General features: G+C 35.6%; 1 protein-coding gene across 4 annotated transcripts in view; it reads left to right on the forward strand.

The window, feature by feature from the left end:
- The window catches only part of LOC145270457 (ribosome quality control complex subunit TCF25-like), a 178,181-nt gene that overhangs the window by 130,642 nt on the left and 20,350 nt on the right, over positions 1 to 27,189 (forward strand). For all 4 annotated transcript variants that reach the window (XM_080126184.1, XM_080126134.1, XM_080126299.1 and 1 more), the window contains 3 exons: positions 4,883 to 4,998; positions 13,215 to 13,373; positions 13,481 to 13,571. In XM_080126184.1, coding sequence (XP_079982310.1) covers positions 4,883 to 4,998; positions 13,215 to 13,373; positions 13,481 to 13,571 — 366 coding nt within the window. The remainder of the gene's footprint in view (positions 1 to 4,882; positions 4,999 to 13,214; positions 13,374 to 13,480; positions 13,572 to 27,189) is intronic.

The raw sequence follows: 27,189 nt of genomic DNA on the forward strand, positions 1-27,189 counted from the left end.
TCACCCATGTATGGAGTATTGTTGTTACATTTGAGCTGGTGCATTTGCTACTAGTCTCTCCCTCTTAGACAGGGTTCAAAAGAGTCGCCAACCTAATAGGTCCTGCACTATCAGGTGTCCCATTGACGAAATGTTGTATCTCTCTGCCTGTTTTAGAATTACTTTAATGGTAGATGCTCCGACGAACTACAAGCCCTAGTACCACTTCGACGTAAATACTCCCGACAAACCCAACAAGCAGCAAAATTCCACACCTACAAAGTAGAAATATCTAAATGTAAGAAAGCCGCCTACTCTAATAGTTTTTTTTCCTGGGACTGCTAGATTTTGGAATTCCCTTCTGGGTTCCTGTTTTCCCGACTATACTGACATACAGAAGTTCACGTATAGTGTAAACAGGCATCTTGCTGTTCAACTCCCCACATAGTACACCTACAAATTATGTCCCAGATAGTAGCCCCGACTGAGACAATTCTTATTTTTGTACCTTTTCTCCACATTTAAAAAACGACCCTGGTGTCTAACTCTGTCCCGTGGGGAGGCATAGTAAATAGGTACATCAAAGTGGCACTGGAGCGAACATCTAATGAAAAATTTTTTTAAAAAATGACAAGATGGAAAAAAAGCAAATTTGCACATTTCAATTCAAGCTAGGCCAAAAAGCTGCTGAAACAGCTATGATGGTCATCTTACTATTTTCTATTTTATGGTGAAAGGTGTTCCCCCATTCTTTAATTGTCACACTTGAGCCAAGGCTGTTTTAATCCTTATTCTCTATCAAGTGCTTATAATCTCTGCTTGAGTGAAACTATTGTTTTTAAAATTGAATTAAATTTATATTTTTAAAGTAAATTCAAAATTTTATTTTTGTAATATAAATTAAATTTTTTCTCCACAATTTCTATATTACTTACAATTATAGTCTATAGACTAAATTCGTGACTATAAAAATGCACACACTTTTACTTTAGTAAATTGCCTTTCTTTGAAGAGTTGCTCCCCTTTAAATATAAATTTAACAAGACTTGTGCAAACAATCAGGATGCCAGAAGAGATCAATAATTCAAAGACGTTCTTGTTGCTGGAGGAATCTAACTAATTAATTTTAATTTTTGTTTTTTATTTTTTTATTTTATTTTCATTTTGAAGTTAGTATTTAGTTATTTTTGAAAATTATTTTTTTGTGTGTTTTCGGCTTCCTTAAAACTGAAAGTTTATAAACTTATAAGGGGCTGTTGGGAACTAAGCTGACTAAATTTATTGATCAAGTAAATAAAAATAATAAATACATTCTATTCGACCACATGTTTGATTTGAATCTGGTGTTCTGTAACAAATCTATATAAATAAAACAGTAAATGTATATATATGTGTGTGTCTGTGTGAAAATATTTAACGATAAATTCTTAAACCACTGATCACATAACACTGAAATTAACAGGAAATAGTAATTATACACTAAGGATGGTTTATAACAAGTAAAATCTTTGTTTGTATGGATGAATACTACATACAGAAATATGTTGGACAGTTGAAATGCAAAATGTTCATTTCAACTTGCCAACATACTTCTATTACTTTTGCATATATGCAAACTTATTGAGCTTGAAGTGGTTTAATTTTAAATCTTTCTTATCTATTTGTCAAAAGCTCAAATGGTAGGGAACATGGTTGGAATGTGAAATGTTTTGGTCTTGATTTTAGCTGGTAGCACGCAAGTCATTTAAAACAATTACTTTTTGAAAACAATACTACGTATCAAATACAATATGATATTCAATAGCGAATTAGCTCTTAATATTAAGTATTAATAAATATGAAATCTGTTCGAATTGAAATATACTTAAGCATAAAGAGTGTGTTTGAAGGCTTGTCAATGCAGGAATCATCCAGTCATTGTAAGTAGGAAAATGAATAAATAATAATAATTCAATAATATTTTTTTTATTGATTTACCAGATTATAGATGGTATTTTGGAATTGTAGATGGTATTTTGGAATTGTAGATGGTATTTTGGAATTGTAGATGGTATTTATTCCCAAAATTTTTCAAGAGCATCTCATCTTTAAGGGTAAAAATGTGCATCCTTATGCTATTGACTTTGTTCTAGCTCAAGCAGGTTTTTTTCTTTCTTTTCTTTTTTTTTCTTACATAGGCATCAAGGCTGAGAGGCCACTCGAGGATAAGGGTTAAAGAGTGTACAGTAGAAATTGGACAATACAGTAATCGTTAGTAATGGAAATTCAGTAAATTTGTAAACTTATATGGAATGGTTCATCAAAAACTTGGAAAGCAGGAAAACAGAAGACAATTCTATAGATTTGTTCATGGAATCTAGGTTTAGGTACAGATAAAGAGTGGGGATAATTATTGATGGTGTTTTCTGCTAGATGGGTGTTTCTTGTGAAAGATTGGAGCTTAGTTGAGCACCTGCCATGAAAATAACGATAAAGCAGAGACAAACTCACATCTCTTCTGTGAGAAAGAGGTTGCAGGGAAGAGAAAAAGACATCCCAACGAGGCTACAAAGTCTATTTTGAACTCTATCAAGGCAGAATAAGCCCTTTCTAGCAGCTCCTGCCCAGATGTGGCAACAGTACTCCATCCTTGGACGTACCTGGCTCTTATATAGATAGAGAATTGCATCAGCAGTGAGATATCTATTGGATCGATAGAAGGATCCTACCATTTTTCCAGCGGCCTTGGCAACGGATTTAATGTATGTGTTCCATTTAAGATCAGGAGTAAAGGTCAAGCCCAGAAGCTTGTCAAAATATGAGGCCTCCCCAAGACGAGAGCCATTCATTTCAATTGATACCAGGTGGGGATCAGAGCGTTGATGATGTAAAGATAAAAACTTGGTTTTAGATGCATTAAAAGTAACAAGCCATCTCTTTCCCCATTATACCACTTGCTCAAGATCAGGGGAGAGAGAATCGGAGAGAACTTGGTTGTTTAAACTTTTGCTCTGAATGCCGTTTTTTTTTTTTTTTTTTTTTTTCTTCTTAATTTTCTGAAGTGTAAAAAATTATGTTAATTGTTAAGGGGGGTGGGAGGGTGATTCCATTTTTTGGATTTTCAATATATTTTATGATGAAGTAATTACGTATTTCTGTTTAAATTTTCTGATTTAATCTAATTAATTACATCTTAGTATGGAATTCAGTAATTTTTTTTTAACCATGGGAATTAGCATTGTGACCATCTAAGGAAAGTAATTAGTCTACTTGTGTCTTTATTAGAAATAGGTTAGATTTTTCTGTTTTATTATTAATTTTTGGTTTTAATTTTTGGATCAGCAGTGATTCTTTTAATCTGAGATTTCCCTGGTCTCTTACCGGTTGCTAGTATTTTAACAGTTATGTTTTTATTGAGATTATGCTTGTAAAAGAAGATGCTGGTGGTAATGAATTCTTTCATCCGGATAGGGAACGGTCTGATTGAACTTCTGATATCTGATTCATTGCATATGGTACATTAAATTTGATATACTGAATATGTGCATTCTCATAGTCCTGTGTTTTTTGATGGAGCATGGTTTGTAGTTTTGCTTTTAGATATGTGTTCTCTTAATGTTGGGCCAATGTATGTGAGTTGTATGTCTAGTTGCTCTTTGCAAATGGCTTTGCTGTTGTTATTCTATTAAAATATCCTATTAAAATTTTTTTTTATTATCCTATTAAAATGTGGTATTTTGAGAAAGCATGTCTTAGTGTGTGTGGTTGTTTTCTGATAGATGTCTTAATCTGTTGTAAAGCTTTTGTGGAGTATCCATTTTGTTTGAGGACTTGTTAAAATTTTCTAATGGGTGATCATGTCCATTTAATTCTTGCATCTGCTAAAAATCTGGTTTGTTTCATTCGTAGCATAACCTATTTTTGCTTGGGTAGGAAGCGCCGACTTATAGTTTATGAAAATGTCCCAGCAGATGGATTTTTTTGTAGAAATTTGTGTTTATTTGACCTGTTTTGGTGAAATCGTGTAAAATCGAGTAGTGATAGGTGCCCGGATGTGTTTCGGTGTTCTATGGTAAATCTAATATGTGGGTCTGTGTTTTGAAAGTTAATGAATATTTTTATTTATTCATCTTCTGAGGAAGCTAATAAAATATTCATTAGCTTCCAAAATGCAGACGCTTGAGTTAATACAAAGTTGATAGTGTAAGGAGTGGATGCACATTTTACCCTTGAAGATGAGAGATGCTCTCAAAAAATTTGAGGAACAAATACCATTTACAGTTGAAAAAATACCATCTATAATAATTTAAATAAAATTTTAAAAATATTATTGAATTATTATTTATCTGCTTACAACGATTGAATAAATCCTGCATTGACAAGCCTTTAAACACACCTTTTATCCGTTACACAATGCTTCAAGCAAACCACAACATACTTCTCATATTTAAGCATGTTTTATGACCGTAATATGTAAATGTCAGAGCATTCACCGTTAAAGTACTTGCAGAAAAGGCAGAGGGATGCAACATTTCGTCGATGGGGCAGGGGCTGCCAAATTTCATTTGTAAGCACCATTATTTCTGAATTTATTTAGTTTCTAAAAATGTATGACACTTATATTTGATAATTTATTCCAAAAATTATATTGCTCTATTTGAAAAAACATCATTTAATTTTTTTTTAAATTTATCTTTCTAAAAAATTGATAATAAATGAAGGTGAGGTAAAAATAAATAAAACACAATTGTATTTTATATTTGAAAATCTCCCTACCAGCCACAATTCTTAGTAGTAAACCTAGTTATATCATCTAATTTGAATATTCCATTGTTCGTGTCTTGATTATAATATTCCATGAATTCTTATTGTAACAAGTTTTACCTTATAATTTTGTTAATGTATCTTTTTTTTTTCATTCCAGTTGCAAAAAAGCTTGCGACACTTTCCCAGTGTGCTGCTGCCTTTGTTAGACAAATGCAGTGTTCATCCAGACTCTGTTGTCACTGCATCGACTTTGTTCTCTGAAGCAGAAAATAGGTAAGATTTTTTTCTTTTCTTTCATTAAACAACAAATATCCCTGAGAGCAGAAATGGTCCATTAAAAAACTATCATGGCATCAAATGAAAGAAGAAATACAAGTGTGTATTAGATTTTAGATTAGTTTATTACAAATTATATATAGAGTTAAGGTATTGTTGATATAATATCTTTTTTTGCTGACTAGACTCTCAGATTTCAATAATAATTAACTGTCATAATACTAGTAATACACACGGATGAAAAAAACATCTAGGATAATTACAGATTTCAAGATAGTTCTACTAAAATAGCCATATTTTTCAAACCAAAGCACTTCAAGTCTTCTTCAAATTACTACTGTTTTGTTCGGAAATAAATATACTTTCAAATAAATTAATAAATATGAATGTACATTATATATTTTGAAAGTTTTAAGCAAATAAAGTGATAAAAACGTCATAAAATGGCATTTTCGGTAAGGTTTTATAATGACCCTCCCTGTTTTCTAAAGGCCCGTACCATGATTGTATGAAGAATTTTGTTATGAAATTTGGAAAGCAATCAGAAGAGGTGTTAATCTTAATACTGTCAAGTGTCCGAAATATTTTTGACCATTTCTTTTTTTGTTGTGTTAAAAATAAGACTTTAATATAACGAGTATCGAACATTTAAAAAAAAAATTTCATCGGGCACCCACTAATAAATAAATCATTCTTTTTACTATCTTTATCAATTAAAAGTATTATTTTATGTTGAGTAGGACCGCAGTAATTGATAATAATTTAAAAGGACCTACCCGAAAAAAATGTTTATTTTTCGAGTTTGGTCAAATTAAGTTAGTATTAGTAGCAGCAGCAGCACTGCAGCAGTTGTAGTATTAGTCATAGCACAGTATAAAAAACACTCGTTCTTTAATTTTTATTCACGAACGAATTAAGAAAAACATGAAAATATGAATATAAATGGTCTGATATGTTTAATTAGAGAATGTTATCAGAATAACATTAGTTTAGAACTATTCGGTTTTCAGAATGTATAATAACAATCCCAACCAATTCGGCATTATGAATCCATTATAATTTCTCACATTTCTGGTCAAATTTAAAAACATGGTTAAAAAAAACAAAGTAAACTTTTGTAGATATATAGCACTTTTTTTTCATTGCATTAGTTTTGAACAGCGAATTAAAACAATGTTTTACTGCGAACAGCCACAAATGTTTTTTTCAAAATCAAAAGATGTATGAAAATCTTGTTTGTATTACTATACACAGATTTGAAAAAGTTGTCAAAAAACAAATATATAACAAATAAATGTTATCAAAGGCAAGATCAGTTACTTTTCTACCTAACTGGATATGTTTTTAGTGTTTATATTTAATGTAACATGTTTATTCAGCTCGAAAAACATAGTGTTTACTGATGTATTCAAAAATTTAAAATGGTGGCCGACTCTCTCTTTGAGGCGGTAAGTTTGGGAAAATGAGTTATAAATAAAAAAACAGACAAAATACTGTTAGAAACTCGCTCAATATATGTTACCGTGACATAGGCGGATATATATTCGGCAGGTTTTTAACAGTATTTTGTCTAGTTTTTATTTTAACTCATTTTCCCAAACTTACTGTGTGAAAGAGATAGTCGGCCACCATTTTTAACTTTCCAATACATCGGTAAGCACTATGTTTTTCGAGCTGAATAAACATGTTGCATTAAATAAAAACATGCTTTGCATAACATTTATTTGTTATAATTTTTTTTTTTTTTTTCTTTTTTTTTTTTTTTTTGGACAACTTTTTTGTACCTCTATGGCAAGTAATACAAACGCACAAATAGTGTTGACTGTTGAGCATTTCCTGAGAACAAGACAAATGTCAGTTAGTTGACACTTAAATATTTGAAATCTTGATAATGACTTAAAAATAAATAGTAAAACAAAATACTGTTAGCAACCCACCTACTAAAGTTATGTGTGGCAAGTCTCCTCCTAAAACACTCTTTAACCCAAACAATAACACTGTTCGAGTGCCCCCCCCCCCAACAAAATACCTCTGTAAGCCACATACAAGTATCTAAAACAAACAAACAAAAAATAGATCCTTCCTTAAAGAAAAATGCACATAAAAAATAAATTGGCTAACTGTCCTAAAATGCTGGAAATGGTGAATTATTTTACATTAAATTTTTGTGAAACTAACCGCCCCCCCCAATATTGTTTTTGTTTTTGTCTTTGTCAGGTTTTCAGTATGTTCACACATAATTTTCCTTAGCCCTACAATTAATTCAAAGTCCGAATGGCAACCCTCCCCATATTCTCATTGCATAGAAACCCTCTTAAAACCACACATAATCGTTTTAAAAAAAATAAAACAAAAAGCATACAGGATTTATCTCCCATAAAAAAAAAAACAGTTAACTGCCCTAAAACGCTAGAATGACCTGTGATGGGGAATTATTTTACATTCAATTCTAAAATAATTTGTTTATCTTTCATTAAAGTTTTTCATGGAATTTCATACATAATTGCCTAAAAAAGTAGAATCACATTTTGGAGGGGTGGTCAGAAGGGGTTCGATGGGGTTAAACAGAAGGCGTTAATCTACAATAACACCAAAGAAATATTGCAATATATTCATTTTTAAATGGTCCTATGTTTAGATTCAAGTTTTTTGTACATAAAGCACATTACAATTCAACTTTGAGTTCTCCAACTTCTTTTCTGTTTATGGATACATGGCATTTTTAAGGAATTGCAGCATATTTATGCACATTTACTGCAAATTATTTGGAAACCATGAACTTTTGGAGATTTTCAGTTGCATATTCTGATTCCTTGTACAAAAATACACTTATATGGTAAATTTCATTTCTTAGTCTTGTGTTTTAACAAAGATATGACAGTTTTATTGAAAAAGTAGTATAAAAAATGTGACGAAACGCATATGGTCTTAAAGAGGGGAAAATATCCAAACATGTGAGGCACAAAAATAGTCATAACTTCCTTAATTTTAATCAGATTTTTAAAATTTAAAAAGATTCTTTCTTAGCTCGTCAAGCTCTTTCTATGTATACCAATATTGAAATATTTTAAGCTATTTCAATTTTTTCATGTGTATTGCTACACAGATACATTATATTTTCTTTTATTTCAATCACCTTTTCTGTTCTACCTGTTGAACTGTCGGGTTCAGGAACACTTATACTAGAAAACTTATGAATTTGAACCTTCTGCACATACTGATCTTATCACTTCTACCTATTTTCCTTTTTTTCCTTATGTTGTAATCCACTCTCTTTGCTTCTTACATTCGCTTGATTTTGGTATTTGACCTCATTCATGGAAGGGTTGCATGCTTTGATAAAATTCCAGGAAGAACAGGCAAGAAAGAACATTCACTCAGAACTTGTTTATTTACACTGGATTTGTATTTCATTAAAAAAATCTCTATTTTACATGTTTGTATGAATAAGCAGTAACTAAATTAAATGCACCAGACACCTCTTTTTATATAATCTACTTGAAGACTTTTAGAGACACTTAGAAGTCATTTTGAACTGCCTATATGTCACAATTTCATCAATAGGAAGACTATCCAAAAAATTACTTTGTGCTCTTTTCCAGTGACTCAACTTACAACATGTGAAACTTTAAAAACAACTAATTTAAATGATTTTGAAGCATTTCTCCTAACAAACACCCCAGATGTCTTAGCACTAAGTGAGACTAACCTACACTCCTCCATCTACTTTAACATGCCCGGATATCTCCCACTCTGCCGTAAGGACTCTGGCAGACATATGCATGGGCTTGGAGTCTATATTTGAAACACCTTCTCCTTGACTAGAGAAACAAAACTAGAATTGGACGATCAAGCCTTTATGTGCTTTAGACTTAACATGCAACATAACATTAGCTACTTTTATTTTCTCTACCGCTCTCCCTCTACCCAGGACTGTACCCTAATAAACAAAGTCTCTGACAGCATAGATACAGCACTTTCCCTCGACACTAGCGCACAAGTGCATGTATTTGGTGACTTCAATGTTCACCACAGCAACTGGCTTGGATTTTCTACTTACACAGACGCAGCTGGTACCACAGCACATAACTTCTCTATATCTCATTCCCTATCACAGATGGTTACGTTTCCAACCTGTTTCCCAGACTAGCAAGAACAACACACATCACTTCTAGATATGTTTCTGACCACAGTTCCCGATGATTGTGTAACGAATGCCCACAGCCCACTTGGGAATGCCGATCATGCAGTGGTAATGGTTGAAATCGCCCTAAACTCTAGAGCCAAAACTGAAGAGCCATTGCTCAAAACAACGAGATATTATAAAAAGGCTGACTGGAAAGCCACCAGGGATCTCATCAGAGACACCCCATGGCAAAATATCTTTTCACTTCCTGCTGAACAGTGCGCAAATGAGACCACTGGATGGTTCAAAACGTCAATTGAAGCACATGTTCCAACGTGCAAATTTTATAGCAAGCCCCACTCTCTCCAATGGTTTACTTCTACTTGTGCAGCAGCTGCAATAGCGCAAAGGCAGCATGCGTATCGCAGATTTAACCGACATAAGTCCAGTTCAAACAGACAGAAGTATATATCATAGAAGCCAGAAGTAACTGTAATAAAGAAATAGCAACAGCTAAGAGAGTATTTACTGAAACCACCAAAAAACGCATTGAAGCACAGAAATTAGGAACCCGTGACTTCTGGAAAATCTACAACAGTAGTAAATAATGGGCAATCAACAATTCGCCCACTAACCAACAATCATAAGGTTGTTTATTCAGCAACCGAGAAGGTTAACATGCTTGCCAGTTGGTTTGTCTCCAACTCCACACTGGACCCTGGTAACCAACCCCTCTCTGACTTTCCTTTGTAGACACCTGCCACACTAGACAATCTGAAAATCACCCCTTCTCAGGTGCATGCTATCATAAAAAATCTTGACACTTCAAAAGCATGTGGACCTGATCTGATCCCGGCTGTGCTAATAAAAATGTCCTCTGCTGAAGTAGCTCCAGCTATCTCCAAACTTTACAACAAATGCCTTAATGAATCTTGCTTTCCTGCCTGCTGAAAAACTGCTTCTGTAATACCAGTTTTCAAGAATTCTGGCGAAAGAACTGACCCAGTAAATTATCGCCCCATTAGCCTCCTCCCACTTTTTGTCAAAATATTTGAGACTATAATTAACCAAGCTTTAGTCCATCACATTACAGATGCTAAACTTCTGACCGACCAACAATATGGAGTTAGGCAATCCCGTTCCACAGCAGACATCCTAACTGTAATCTCTGAATGTATATACCATTCACTGGACAAAGCGGGGGAGAGTAGAGCGGTAGCTCTAGATATATCTAAGGCTTTAGACAAGGTATGGCATGAAGGTCTTCTCAGGAAAATCAGATCATACGGTATCACTGGAAGAATATTTAACATAATTAAATCCTTCTTAGATAAGAGAAAAATCCAGGTTGTCCTCGACGGTCGTACATCTAAACAATGATATAAATGCGGGAGTGCCTCAAGGGTCTATCCTTGAACCTCTATTATTCCTAATATTCATAAATGACCCCCCTGAAAAAATAGTCTGTGAGATGAGTATATATGTTGACGACACCACGCTCTATAACAGATATGACAGGAAAACAAATGAACACCTATCTAAAGAAATGGCAGAAACACTACAGGATGACCTCTGATCTGTAGTGGAATGGGGACAAAAATGGATGGTCACATTCAATGCTGCCAAGACTAAACTTGTATCCTTCAATAATTACAAGAAACCCTCTCTACCATCAATAGCAATTGCCAATGACTCTTTATCTGAAAGTACATCTTTTAAACTCCTCGGCCTAACATTCACAGGAAATATGAGTTGGAACAATTACATTGAGAGCATTGCCAGGACTGCTGCGAAAAAGGTAGGTTCTCTCTACCGTGCTAGAAAGCTACTAACGCCCAAAAGTATCCTGTACCTCTATAAGGACACCATTTGCCCATGTATGGAGTATTGTTGTCATATTTGGGCTAGTCCATCTGCTACTAGTCTCTCGCTCCTAGACAAGGTTCAAAAGAGAGTCGCCAATCTGATAGGTCCTGAACTGTCATCTAAGCTTCAGCCTCTGTCCCATCAACAAAATGTTGCATCCCTCTGCCTGTTCTACAAGTACTTTAACGGTGAATGCTTGGACGAGCTGCAAGCACTTGTACTCCCTCGACATAAATACCCCTCGACAAACCCAACAAGCAGCTAAATCCCACCCCTTCACAATAGAGATCCCTAGATGTAAGAGAGCCTTCTAGTCCAGTAGTTTATTCCCCAGAACCGCTAGATTTTGGAATTCCCTTCCGGATCCCTGCTTCCCCAACTCTACTGACATACAGAAGTTCAAATGTAACATGAACCAACATCTTGCTGCCCAACTCCCTATATAGTACCCCTGTAGCTTATGTCCCTGATAGTAGCCCCCTACATCAAAGTGGCAACGTGCCTTGTTTGGGATGAGAATGTAATAAAATAAAAAAAAATAAAAAATTGAATAAACAGATAAAACCGTTTTTAGAAAATTTAAAAATGCAAAATATTTTATTAAAAGAAAGAAAAAAATCCGATTCATTTCTTTCTTTCATCTTGTTTTGAAGGTGAAATATTTCTGATATATTTCATTCCGTAATAGGTTCATTCTTCAGAGAGTGAAAGAGTTCTATTACCTGTTTTTTTTTGTTTTTTTTTCTTGCAAGTAAAGTCCTTGTGGTGTTAAGTCAAAGGCAGGCTGCTGTTGTTGTTGAAAAGGCACAAGGTTTAAACAAACTCTTTAGTGAGCTTTTTTAGTACATGTTTACTTAAAAGTATCGGAAGAGGGTATTAAAGCTTAATAAAGTTGTAAGCATCAGTAAGAATTTAAAAGCATTGAATAAACTTTTTAGAACACGTTTAACTTTATTATTTGTATACCTATCAATCTATCTAGACATGAGAAAAATACAAGCATTAATTCTGTATATCACTTGCAAAATAGAACTTTGCCTATTAATCGAAGGAGGTAAGCGGCATTTAGATAATGTCATACTACAAAATTGTATTGCAAAAAAAACCTACTCTTTGGAAAATAATTTTGTCCTAAAATTTGTGTATAAAATTCAAAACTAAATAAAATTACTAAAATTGATAGCTTGAAATAAATTATTTCAGTATAAATTACACAAAAATTAATGTACTTATTTTTATTATTTCAATTGGAAACACAAGAATATACATAGAAAAATATTCAGAATTTTTGTGCATTTTTTGTTTTTCATGCAATCTATGAAGAGATGTACTTACTTTTTCAGAGATTTTTTTAAATAATCAACAAAAGAATTTTTTTTTTTTTCAAAAAAGTTTTTTACTTATTAAAACATTTTTTCTTTAAAAAAAAAAATGTTGCATACTTAAAAAAACCTGAAAATATTGTAGAAAATAGATAGTTGTATTCATAAATATACCCCCAAAGTAATGAATTAAGAGAAGAAAGTATTTCGCATTTAGGGTGTGCAGATGTTGTAAAAGTTATATATTGAAGTTTTGTCAAGATCGTTTATTTGCCTAGATTATGAAAACAGTATGGACGACATAGTAGGACTAGCAACTTTACTGGATTTACAGTGATGCAACTTCTAGACAAAGTTACTGATTTTTTTTTTGATTTTTTTTGTTTTTGGCATATATCTATTATAATAGGCACAAAACTAGTCTTGTCTGATTAAATCATGACTTAACCTATAGCCCAGAAGGCAAAAATTAAATGGCTTCCCAACATGATGACATAGTTTGTATAAAAGACTTAATCTCTAACAACTCAATAACTTAATAAAACCTAAACAAACATCTTGGAATAATGACTAAAATCTCAACTCCATGAATCACTTTTGGTTAAGTCAGAATTGCTTTTACTGACAAGTTAAAATAACTTTTTATATAAACAATTTTAAGAAAATAGCTAGAGAATTAAATCAGTTTGGACTTTGCAACATTGACAATTTAGTTTAAACTTTACAGCTTAAAGATTTTTTTTAATTTAAAAATATTTAACGCTAAATCTTCTCTGAAATCTATTTATTTGCAGGGTTTTTTGTGCATATTTTAATGTGATAAATTGGCTATTTCTGTTTCTATGCAAATGTTTAATATTTTAAAATATGCTTATGCTTGTTTTCTTATATTATTTCAGTTTACCCAGTGGGCTCCGTCAGTTGATAGGTTTGTATGTTGGGCGATGTTGGCCGTGCTGGAAAGAACCACATGTAATGTCTTGGCTAGAGAAAAATGTGCATGCCATTATTGAAAAGACAAAAATCGAAACTGCTGAGGATTTGCAATTCTTTCAAAGGTAATTATTTCTATGTTAATAATTGCAACTTTCTTTTATCACATTCTTTTGTGATTTCGATTTTGTATAATTTCCTTGTTTTTAACTTTCATTTTTTTCATCTAAAGATGCAATATGCGTTATCGAGGAACACCAAGAAACATCAGCAGACATATTCTCTTATCAGAAATCAAAGAAGCGATGACAGATTTGCCGATTGTAAGAATCTTTTTGCATTCATACTTTTTTGTTTAGTCAGTATTTTTCATACAAAACTGTTTGGGCTGCTGTGTGAGGCCTTATGTGAGACATGATGCATGATGGCTTCTTCTGGATGATAACCCCTGTATCAGTATTTTTCATACAAAAAATACTGACTTTTCACTTTAGAATGTAACATGTGAAGATTTACTCTTTTTATACCATAAAAAATTAATTTTATTTTATGAACATTTTTTTATTTTTGATCTTTCTCTTATATGATCCTCTCTATGTATGATGCCACATGTTTCAGCTGAAAAAATATCTACAAGTGTGCTAAATTGTTTAAAGAAGGACAGAGCAGTGTTGAGGATGAGGCCTAAAGAAATGAGGTCTTTTGAAGTGATTGAATCAGTTAATGACCTCATTCAGTTTGACGGAAGGAGGACAGTGGATGATATTGCAAGGATTTTGAAGTTATCTGTTAGGACAGCACACAATTTGTCCATGATGACCTTGGCTACTCAAAGGTCAGTTGCTGGTGGGTGCCAAAGATGCTTACTGTAGAGCACAAACAGAGGAGTCGAGATGTCCCAGCAATATCTCTCCTGCTGTGAGAAGGATGGTGATGAGTTTCTGAAGAGGGTGGTAACACGTGACAAGACATGGGTTTGGCACTATGAGCCTGAGTCCAAACAGTAGTCCATGGATTGGAAGCATATAGGCTTCCAGTGAAGAAGTCTTAGTGTTCAACGAAGAAGGTGATGCTCACGGTTTTTTGAGATATACAAGGCCCAATCACCATTTCATTCAAAAAGGAAGCACTGTGAACAGTGCCAACTACTGTGAACTCCTAAGGCAGATCAAGAAAGACATAAAGAAAAATGCCAGAGTTACCATCCAGTAGGAGTCATCTTGCATCATGACAACATAAGGCCTCACACAGCAACCCAAACAGTGCAGACCATCAACGAGCTAGGATGGAAACTGCTCAATCCCTCTTACGCCTCAGACCTTGCCCCTTCGGACTTTCACCTGTTTGGTACATTGAAAGTGTTCATAAGAGGTACAAAATTTGAAAGTGTTGTGGCTGAGACATCAGTCCAAATATTTTTACGCTGAGAGAATACAGAAACTTGTACACAGATTGGAAATGTGTATGACATTGCTGGGAGACTACGTTGAAAAATTAAAAATAAAAAAGTAAGCTTATTAGAATTTCTTATACCAAAAATTTCCCTTATTTTTTATTTTTTTTTTATTTATCTATTGATTTTTTTTTCTTACAAAATAAGTCACTACTTATCAAGGCCTGAAGGCCACTCAAGGATAAGGGTTATTGAGTGTACAGTAGTCAATGGGATAATATTGTAGTAATTGTTAGTAGTGTAAATTTGGTAAATTGGATTACTTAAGGGGATGGTTCATCAGGAATTTGTTTATGTTGGACTTGAAGACTACCAAATTGTAGTCAGCTAGAAAACAGGGAAACGGAAGAGAGTTCCACAGGTGTGCAGTTCTGAGAAAGAAGCTTTGTTCGTGGAATCTACATTTAGGTTTAGGCATAGATAAAGAGTAGAGGAAATTATTTACAGTGGTTTCAGCTAGACGAGTGTTTTTCCCATCGCCGCAGGTCTTGGATGTGAGTGATGAAGAAGATACCTCTGCAAAAAAAAATTGTAAGTGTAAGGTGGGTGCACAAGCCCCAGTCCACTATCTTGACCACCCTCAGAGGGTTCCAGTGGCACAGATGAGGGCTGCGACAACTGTCTTGTTGGTTGGCTTCAGTGTCCTGTCAGAAATCCAGTCTGTCGGAAGTCCGCTTACACAGGGAGGCAACACGGGTTGTTACAGCATTTCACCATCCATCACCAGAGTGTGTTCACATGCTGGAGTGCCATGATGCGGGTATTATGCAGTGCTGATCCTCTAAGGTTTCTGGCAGGGACCTCACCCTTAGCCTTTGGCTCAAGAAAAGAACCTAGACCGCAAGGCGACTAGGTGTCAGTTACTTTCTAGGGCACTGACCGCTCACCCATAGCAAGAACCCCGATTTGCAAAATTATTTTTAACACCAGCAGGTGGGTATTTTTATTTTTTTTAATATGGGCAGCTGGGGTGGCTACATGTAACCCTGATCAAGGGGGCTAAAGTAGGTACTCAACATTGCCCAAGGATCTCCTACAGGCTAACAGAGGGAAGGAGGCACTTTACTTCTTCAGTTGAAATGATTTTCACTCCCCTATTAATAAATTTATACATGAATAAAAACAAAATATATCCAACAGAAACAATGGGTGCAATGAAAAGACTTTGGTCGCGATCTTCTGTTAAAAGTTCAAATAGGAAAACTGTTTTAAAAATGTCAGGTCTCTTTGATGTTTATGATGATAGTGATGATGAACACATGAATAAATTAATACATTAGAGGTGTGAGTTCCATTATAGATGCATTGATTTAATTTGAATAAAATAAAATGCGCATCAGGTGTGTTTGAAAGCCAAATTACAACGCAATATTGTGAAAACAAATATTTTGCTTGTTTCAAATTTATAATTTAAATATATTTCGGAGTCAAACTCCATTCTTAGTATTTTGTTTCTTTTTCTTTTTTTTTTTGCCATGTTGTAAAGTTGGAGAATTAAAAGTCAGTAGTAAAGATTTCCGCATTGTCTCTCAGCAGTTGTATTTTGAAATGCCGGGAACAGTACATTGGCTACACGAGATTAATGTCAGGGGTGTGACTTCTGTTATAGAAGCGTTGATTTAATTTGGATAGACAACGTGTGGGTCTTTACTACTGACTTTTCTTTCTCCAACTTTACCATGTGGCAAGAAAAAAAAATAAAATACTGAGGATGGAGTTTAACTCCAAAATATATTTAAATTATAAATTTCAAAGAAGTTAGGCCCTTGAGGGATCCAGCATTAATACTGTGAGCTTCTGATTTCTGCTCATCAACCACTACTCTTATCAGAGAGAAATGAATTAATTACTGAGAAGACATTTCCAGCTATACCGTGGCTGGAAATTTTGTGAAGTAGACCTTCATGCCATACCTTATCGAAGGCCTTTGATATGTCAAGAGCAATTGCTCTAGAAAGGAAGCTTCTGTCAAGAGATTCGCTAATCCTATGAGATATAACCGTTAGCACATCTGCTGTAGATCTAGCAGAACGGAAACTATATTGCATGTCACTAAGAAGATTATTTTTGCTAAGGTGGTTAACTGCTTCTCTATTTAACACAGATTCCAACTTACTCATGATGCATAGGAGACTTATTGGTCTGTACTGAGAAGATGACCGATCACTTGAATTCTTAAATACAGGGCATACGAATGAGATTTTCCAGGGTGTTGGGAAGCAATTCTCCTTAAGACAACGCTTAAATATCTTTGTAAGTATGGGAGCTAGTTCTGGTTGAAGCTTTTTCGGCACTATAATTGGAATGCTGTCAAGGCCAGTTGCTTTACTGGAATCAAGGTTTTTGATGAGCTTGGCAACATCATGCACACACATAGTTGTATGCCGCATAGCATGTTTTCTAATATAGGAAGAAGTATGGGGGGGGGTTGACGGTCTTGGTTGCATAGGATAGAATTAGCTGCAAAGTTCTTGGCAAATAGTTTGGCTTTGTCTGATGCTGGTGAGATTACCTTAGGTCCATTGATGATGGTTGGGATAGAGCACATTCTTCTGTTCAGAATCCTGTTTGCTATTTGCTAAAACTGGTGGGAACCAAGGCGGTGCTCAGCTACTTTGGACTTAATGTACTGAGCATTCAAGTCTCTTGCATTCTTTAATCTTCTTTTACAATCGTTGCTGGCAGTCCTGAAAGCAATTTTAGTCTCAGTACATCTATTACATTGGAGCAATGGAAAAAGTGATTTCTGTACGCAATGGCAACTGCACATTCTGGAGAGAACCACAGCTGGCTGTTAGGTTTTTGCTGGAATTTTCTGGAGGGTATGAAGTGGTCTATACCTACAGTTAACCATTCCATCAGGTCTGATACTATAGAGGGCACATTCTTTTTAAACATGGAATACAAAAGTAGATCTGATATAAATGTATGGAAGCTATCCCAGTTAGCCATAGAGTATCGACATATTGTATGATGGAGAGGTACGTCTGAGGACTTATTACATTGTTTTTATCTTAACTGATACAACCAAGTGTTCGGAAGATCCCAGTGTAGATGAAACAGAAGATGAACATAGCTCAGAGCAAGTTGTGAGAAAAATGTCTAGAAGACTTGCATACTGACCATCAGTGTCGGACGCACGGCTAGGTTCATGAACAATCTGAGTGAGGTTATAAGCAATGGAGAAATTGTGACAGAACCTTCTCTCATCATCTGTCTTGTTTGAGTGGGTTAACCATTCCATATTGTGAACATTGAAATCTTCACAGATGTGAATGTTAGCCAAAGGAAGACAGATACCAGCCAATATGATTCGCTTTATAAAGGTCACAATGACAGGATGTGGTCAATTTTTTTAGATATGCTCTTAAAGATAGTAACTCCACTGTTGTGGGAGTGATAGAGGGCAAATATAAACGCAGTGGTGTAAGTGCAATTAGGGTCTTCTCTGGAGATGTCCCTACCACATGGAAAGCCATCTTTAAATTATATATTGAACTAGTGGGAGTACCCAGTGTTGCCTGGGTGTATCTCATCAGTATGTCCTGTATTTAAGAATTTAGGTGATAGTTCATCTCCCTCTCAGTACAGGCCAATAAGTCTCCTGTGCGTCATGAGTAAGTTTCTGGAATCTGTGTTAAATGCAGAAGTAATCAACCATCTCAACAAAAATAACCTTCTTAGTAACACACAATATGGTTTTGTTCTACTAGATCTACAACAGGTGTACTTACAGTTATATCTCATAGGATTAGCGAATCTCTCGACAGAGGCAACCTTTCTAGGGCAATTGCTCTTGACATATCAAAGGCCTTTGATAGGGTATGGCATAAAGGTTTACTTCACAAGATCTCCAGCTATGGTATAGCTGGAAATGTCTTTTCAATTATTAAATCATTTCTCTCTGATAGGTTCATAAGAATAGTAGTTGATGGGCAAAAATAAGAAGCTCACAGTATAAATGCTGGTGTCCCTCAGGGGTTCATCCTGGGCCCAACTCTTTTCCTGATCTACATTAATGATCTTCCAAATCACATCCTTACATCATTCGTAGACATTTTTGCTGATGACATTACCATCTATGGTAGCACATCTAAGACAGTAAACGACCAAATTCTCTCCGATTCTCTCTCCTCTGATCTTGATCATGTTGTACAAAGAGGAAAGGAGTGGCTGGTTACTTTTAATGCATCTAAAACCAAGCTTCTCTCTTTACATCATAAACGTTCTGATCCCCATCTGGCATCAATTAAAATGAATGGCTCTCGTCTTGGGGAGGCCCCAAGTTTTGACAGGCTTCAGGGCTTGACCGTTACTCCTGATCTTAAATGGAATACGTATATCAAATCTGTTGCCAAGGCCGCTGGAAAAATGGTCAGATCCTTCTATCGATCCAGTAGATATCTCACTGCTGATGCAATTCTCTATCTATATAAGAGCCAGATACATCCAAGGATGGAATACTGTTGCCACATATGGGCAGGAGCTGCTAGAAAAGACTTGTCCTGCCTTGGTAGGGTTCAAAATAGACTTTGTGGCCTGGTGGGAGATGTCCTTTTCTCTTCCCTGCAATCTCTATCTCACAGAAGAGATGTTGCAAGTTTGCCTCTGCTTTATTGTTATTTTCATGGAAAGTGTTCGACTACACTCGTCTAGCTGTAAACACTATCAATAATTCCCCCCCCCACTCTTTATCTATGCCTAAACCTAAACATATATTCCATGATCAAAGTTTCTTTCTTAGAACTGCATGCCTGTGGAATTGTCTTCCGGTTTCCTGTTTTCCAGCTGTCTATAATATGGTTGTCTTCAAGTCCAACGTGAACAAGTTTCTGATGAGTCGTTCCATATAAGTTAACAAATTTACCAAACTTCCATTACTATTGATTACTATATTGTCCTTTTGACTGCTGTAAACTCTTTAACCCTTATCCTTGAGTGGCCTGTCGGCCTTGATAAGTGGTGACGCCTATGTAAAAAAAGGAGACACTCTGGCAGTATCCAATGTCACAGGAAAACAAGGCATAATGCAGAAGTGACCTTTTCCCCCCTTCTTTTTAAATTTTATTTTGAATATCTATAAGCCAGACACCCCCACTCCACCCCACCCCATTGCTATTGAGACATTCACCAAAGAAATATCTACGCGTTAACCATAGAAAAAAGCGAGTTAGACACCCACTTCCATCCCCTCACCAAGTCATTTGTCAAAAACACGTGCCAAGGTCATAATGAAAAACCATCCAGAAACCCCACCTCCACCCCAAACGAAGCAGTGTGCGAAAAAAAAAGAGAGAACGAAAACCCTTTTGGTGGGAGTTACGTGTGAGGAGAAGGAAGCAGCAGGGGCAGTTTTAAAAAAAATGGAGCTGATCACATCGCCGAACGAATGCCGGTAATAAAAATGCGACAGATACCAGCCAATATGATTCGCTTGAAAAATTGGAAGTTCACTTAACTTAAGTCTCATTCCTGGAGCCGAAAAAAACAAAACTATGAAAACACTTTGGCTCAGAGATATCGGAATGGGATGTGGAGAGGACATGAGGAACAGTAGCAATACGATTCATGCAATGAAATGGCGACTCTCTCAACTGAGTCTTATTTCTGGAGTTGAAAAGGGAATTTACCAAAACTACGAAAATACCTTGGCTCGATAAGACATTCGTATGTCAGTGGTTGAGAAAACAAGCGAGAAAGAAAACAAGGGAAGACAAGTGGACAAACGAACTTCGAAGGATATCGATTCGTGCGTCGGCGAAATGGGACTGCCTCACATTATAACATCAGAACATCAGACCATTGGATTTTGTCGGATACCTAACTGTCGGTTGAATGCATGTCCTCACAGTTAAGTATTGTTCAATATCCTCCCCTCCCCCATATTTCACAAACATTGACTTGCTGAACTGAACTGTTTTTTTTTTATTTTGAATAATTTCTACTGTCTCATATGACTCAACCATTTTTCACCTGGAGGAAAAAAGAAAGAAAAGGGAGTGAAAGAAAAGAGGCCATGTTTATCTGAACAGTTTTCTTTATTGTTCACCCCCCCCCCCCCCCATTTTTGACCCATTGTACACTGTCTGCATGTTTTCATATTATTATTTCCTTTTAATATTTTGTCTTGATTATGGAATTTTTAATGCACAATAAATGACATGCGTATAATATATATACAACCGTGTTATTCCATTATACATTGTCTGGTATTTTGTCAACCATGAATCTCATTAGAATATTCCATGACAGAATTACTGTCCAGAATCTGGGTAAGTGCTACTTGGTTGTGATAATTTTACAGCTGGCATGTACATCATTTTTTTTTTATTATTATTTTACGATGTTTCGAGGATAAATTCTCTTTTGGAATTTTTCAACCGGGATGTATCGGCACACCAAAAGAAAAATAGTAATTGTCATTGACTGAGGACCGATTAACTTAAGTGAAGCATCAGAAATCCCGGCCCACAATTTCGCTTTATACAAAAAAGCCAAACAAACATCTGAGATGAAGCTACAGTGGGAATTTTGTTTAACTCGATCCCAAAAAAAGGAATGAAAGAATGTCAGTTTTCGAATGCGAGATATTACGATCTGGAAAATATGTGATGCTAGTAAATATTCCCATCTGTCTCATTCAATACCAGGCGATGCCGGGCCTGCTGCTAGTACATATTTCCACCTCTCTCATTCAATCCTGGGCCTCCCCAGACCCTCTGCAAGTATATATTTCTATCTTTCTCATTCAATCTTGGGCGATGTCAGCCCTTCTGCCAGTATATATTTCCACCTTTCTCATTCAATCTTGGGCGACACTAGGCCTACTGCCATATATAGTTCCACCAATCGAATTCAATTCCATACAAAGTCGGACCTCTGCTAGTACATATTTTCACTTTATTATTTTTAATAATTGTTGGATATGTTACTAATTTCGACAAACCAATCAAGTAAATACCACTGGTTTACTGTGTTTATTATTTATTATGTATAATCTGAAGTGTTGTTTGAAAACTATTTTTGTTTTAACATAGGCATCACCACTTATCAAGGCCAAGAGGCCACAGGTTAAAGAGTGTACAGTAGACAATTGGACAATATAGTAATCGTTAGTAATGGGAATTCAGTAAATTTGTTAACTTATATGGAACGGCTCATCAAAAACTTGTTTATGTTAGACTTGAAGACAACCATATTGTACTCAGCTGGAAAATGGAAGACAATTCCATAGGTGTACAGTTCTAAGAAAGAAGCTTTGCTCATGGAATCTATGTTTAGATTTAGGCACAGATAAAGAGTGGGGGGAAACTAGTGATAGTGTTTTCTGCTAGACGTGTGTTTCTTGTGAAAGTTTGGCGAGGGGAGGGGGCGTAGATTGGAGCTCAGCCGAGTACTTGCCATGAAAATAATGATAAAGCAGACAAACTTGCAACATCTCTCCTGTGAGAAAGAGGTTGTAGAGAAGAGAAAAGGGACATCTACTACGAGGCTACAAAGTCTATTTCGAACTCTATCAAGTCAGGATAAGTCCATTCTAGCGGCTCCTGCCCAAATGTGGCAACAGTGTTCAATCCTTGGACGTACCTGGCTCTTATATAGATAGATAATTGCATCAGCAGTGAGATATTTACTGGATCGATAGAAGGATCCCACCAATTTTCATTAACAATTAATTTTCTTTATCATTTTTCATAATTGTTGGATATGTTACTAATTTCGACATTCATTTTCCATAATTTTAACCAACATTATCGCCCCTCCCCCTCTTTCTTGAATAAAAAGGTGGAGATAATATCTGGGAATATTGACTTATTTAAACATTCGGTAATCCATGAGATAAGAATATGTAGTTGTCATCCACTTAACACCATAAATTTTAGAAGAATGACGTCATCACCAGAAGTAAAGACCCTCTCCTACTATAACCCCCCCCCCTCCTATTCGAAAATTCACAAATGGTCACTCATCTGATAATGACCAGGCTCAATATTGCTTAACTTTGGTGATCTACATAAAGTATTTGGTATTCCCAAGTAGTCACCTATCTATTACTGACCCAGCACAATATTGCTTAACTTTGGTGATTTACACAAAGCCCTTGGTATTCACAAATGGTCACTGACCCATCTTGATACTGATCCAGCACAGTATTACTTAACTTTGCTTATCTACATAAAGCATTTGATATTTCCAAAAGGTCACCTAACTCATAATGACCAGGCTCAACATTTCTTAACTTTGGTGATCTATATAAAGTAGACACCTATCTGATATTGACCAAGTATGTTGCTTAACTTTGGTGATTTACATAATGCACTTGGTATTCACAAATAGTCACCCACCTCGACTGACCGGACACAATATTTCTTAACTTTGGTGATCTACATAAAGCATTTAGTATTCATAAATGGTCACCCACCTGATAATGACCAGGCTCAATGTTGTTTAACTTTGGTGATCTGCATAAAGCATTTGGTATTCCCGAATAGTCACCCATCTGATAATGATCCAGCACAATATGTCTTAAATTTGGTGATCTACATAAAGTACTTGGTAATCCTTAATAGTCACCCATCTGATAATGTCCAAGCACAGTATTGCTTAACTTTGGTGATTTATATAAAGCACTTGATGTTCACAAATGGTCACCCATCTGATGCTGACCAAGCAAAGTATTTCATGATCATTGAATATGTTACTAATTTCGACATACCAATTAAGTAGATGCCAGCTGGAAGATGACTCATCAAAAAATTTTCAAAATGAATCTATATATATATATATAAAAGGCAAAAGTGGCGCACACGTTTTTGTATGTCCATCTAAAGGCTTTTTTTTTTCGGCCGGGGGGGGGGGGGTATTGAAAGGGTTACTATTTTGGAGAACTTTTTATATACACCCTAGATCATAATATCTACGATTTGCGAACGGACGTCATATCTCCATTTATTTTGATCGACTTTTATAAAAATCACGCTATTCCGTCCTTTCGCATGTTTTTTCATCTTTTTCAAAACTAATCGGAGCAAAGTAGGTGACTTGGTTTTCCTGGCAGGAAAGTCTTGAAAGCAATTAGCTTTGATCACTGATGGGAAAACCCTTCATATCGGACAATTCCTATTCATTTGAGAGCTCGCCTTTTTTTTGGGGGAAGCTGATTTTCCCCAACATTGTGGGGAAGCAAATAAATGAAATGGCGGAAAGCTTAACTGCTCTTCAGCAAACGTTCATTACTACGCTTGCATGATTCTTAACTTATTTCTGCAAGTCAACTTTTTTATTGACATTGCTTAATTTGAATGCTTTTTTATTGACATTGCTTAATTTGAATGCTTTTTTATTGACATTGCTTAATTTGAATGCTTTTTTATTGACATTGCTTAATTTGAATGCTTTTTTATTGACATTGCTTAATTTGAATGCTTTTTTATTGACATTGCTTAATTTGAATGCTTTTTTATTGACATTGCTTAATTTGAATGCTTTTCACTGCGTCATGGGGTTGTCACGGGTTCGAGCCTGCCTACTAACAATTTATAATTTTTTTTGTGCACAATACACACCTCCAAATATCCAGGCCAACACCAGGTACCCCCTACTAGTCTATATATATATATATAAATAAAAGGCAAAGGTGGCGAGCGCGTTTTTGTATGTCCACGAAAGGCTTTTTTTTGGGGGGGGGGCTCAACCACATTACTATATTTTAGAACTTTCTTTATCCTCTCTAGATCATAATATCTATGATTTGCAAATGGATGTCGTTTACACATTTATTTTGATCAACTTTTATAAAATTCCTTCTATTCCGTCCTTTCGCGTGTTTGTTCGTCTTTTTCGTATGAAAGCGAAACTAATCGGAGCAAAGTAGTCCACCTGGCTTTCCAGCCGGAACCTGCAGAAATACAATTAGCTTTGACCAATGTTGGGGAAACTCTTCATATCAAACAATTGCTATTCATTTGGAGAGCTCCCTCTTTTTGGGGCGAGCTGGTTTCCCCAATATTGTGGGGAAGCAAAATACAGCAGAAACTGGCCTGCAGCCAACCTTCGTTTCTGCACCTGCGTGATTCTTCACTTCAAGTCAACTTTTTGATTGAATGCTTTTCACTTCCAGTCGTGTCATAGCCTAGTGGTAAGATCTCAGCTTTTCTTTCACTTTCTTTTCCGCCTTCGCATCATACCTACTTGTCTACTAACACTTTTTTTTCCAAACACCCGGGCAATGCCGGGTACTCCTGCTAGTCTATTTCTTTCTTGAATTAGTTTAAAGTTTATAAAAACCAACCCAATTTTGCTGATGCGCTCTTAGCTCAGTAGGTAAAGGACCGGCATCATTATCTTAAAGTTGCAAGTTTGAATGGTGATATAATATTAATTTTTTTTTTTTTTGATTTTTAAACTTTTAATATTGAAACAGGTTCTTTTTTTGTCATGTACGCTGTTTTTTTTTCTTTTTTTTTTTTTTTTTTTAAGTTTTAACATCGTTCGCTTACATGTTGAGATTTTTTTTTTCATCATCTTCGCTTTTTTTTTTTTTTTTCCAATTTTTTTCCGAAGTTTTAACATCTTGGTTTCTATTTTTCCCATCATCTTCGCTATTATTTTTGTTTTTGTTTTCTGATTTTTGAAAGAAGTTTAACATCATTTTTTTTTTTATTTTATAATATTTAAACAAAGTTAAATTTACTCGGGCAACCCCGCTATTGTCTATAAAAGGCAAAATGTGTGTGCACATTTTTTTATGTCTGGCAAAGGCTTTTTTCAGGGATGGGGGGGGGTCTCCGTGAGGTTACTACTTTTTAGAACTTTTTATATACCATCTAGATCGTAATATCTAGGATTTGCGAACACGTATCGTGTCTAGATTTATTTACATCGACTTTTACAAAATTCTTGCTATTTTGGCTCCTTACGTGTGTGTTTGGCTTTTTCGTATAAAAGTGAAACTAATCTGAAGCAAAGGTGTCGTTCCCGGCTTTCATGCAGGGAACGTCCAGAAAGCAATGAGGTTTAATCAATGCAGGAAAAACCCCTTACATCAGACAATTGCTATTCATTTGGACACTGAGTCCCCTCCCCCCAACATCTTGGGGAAACAAAACCAGAAAAACTACCTCGCAACGAAAGTTGACAAAACAAACCCCAAAATCTGCCTCGCAGTAAAAGTTAAGTGCGGGATTTCATTCCCTGTATGGCGTGATATTTGATCTCGTTAAATTCATGCACCCGTTAATTGAGTTTTTAAAGCTTAAATTCAAACGTTTTTCCTTGCTTTCCCTTGCTGGCCGAGCAGTTAACATGTCAGGTTTTGTTCACACTTTATTTTCCACCTTCGTCTCAAGGCTTCTGGTTCGATCCTACCTACCTACCAAAACTTTTTTTTTTCCCCACGATTTTATAAAGAAGTTTTTTTTGTTTTTTTTTATCATATTTGTTTAGATCTAACCCCCCCCCCAACACACACACACCTCCAAACACCCGGGCAATGCCGGGCACCGCTGCTAGTCTATATATATATATAAAAGGCAAAATGTGTGTGATCATTTTATGTATGCCTCGCAAAGGTTTTTTTCACTGCCATTCTCGGGGGGAGGGTGGTGACTATCGCTTAGAAGTGTTTATATACCGTCTAAATAATAATATCTACGATTTGCGAACACGGGTCGCGTCTAGATTTATTTACATCGACTTTTATAAGATTCGCGCTATTTTGCTCTGTCGCCTGTTTGTCCTGCTTTTTAGTATAAAGAAAGTGAAACTAAATTTAAACGGTTTGTGTTCTCGGCTTTCGTGCCGAAACGTCCAGAAAGCAATCAGCTTTTTATCAATGCGGAGTTTCTCCTTATATCAGACAATTGCTATTCGATTTGGACAATGGGGAGTTGCTTCCCCCCCCCCCCGGCCATCATCTTGGGGAAGCGAATACTAAAAATACTGCCACGTCATTGTAACGCTCCCGCGATGACTTCAATTAGTGTCTACCTGTCAATCAAACCTCTTTCACTCGCTTTATAAGCCTTAACTTAACATGCTTATCAATTACTCTCACTCATGGCCGAGACGATTAAGTGGTTGGCTTTTGTTTCCACCTCCGCGTCAAGGCTTCCGGGTTCAATCCCGCCTCCCGACCAAAACTATTTTTTAATCTTTTACACCTTTAAACACCCGGGCAACGTTTTCTTTTTTTCTTTTATTACTTTGCTTATTCTTTAGTTTACCTCCCCCCCCTATACACACTCTGCTGTCATTTCTATCGCTTCCAATTACCCTATTTGCTTAAGTAATATAAATCTTTTCAAACTCTTGATAAAACATAAGAGATAAGCATGAGCAAACGATATAAACATAAAATATATAAATATAAAACGATAATGTGTGTATGTATGTATGTATGTTCGCTTTTTGTGTATGTCTGTAAAAGGCTTTTTTCCGAGAAGCGGTCGGTCGGCTCACAACTTAAAACTTTTTATATCACATATAAA

Source organism: Euprymna scolopes, chromosome 1 (assembly GCF_053919585.1).
Source record: "Euprymna scolopes isolate OS-2025 chromosome 1, ASM5391958v1, whole genome shotgun sequence".
In the NCBI taxonomy this organism is placed as follows: Eukaryota; Metazoa; Mollusca; class Cephalopoda; order Sepiida; family Sepiolidae; genus Euprymna; species Euprymna scolopes.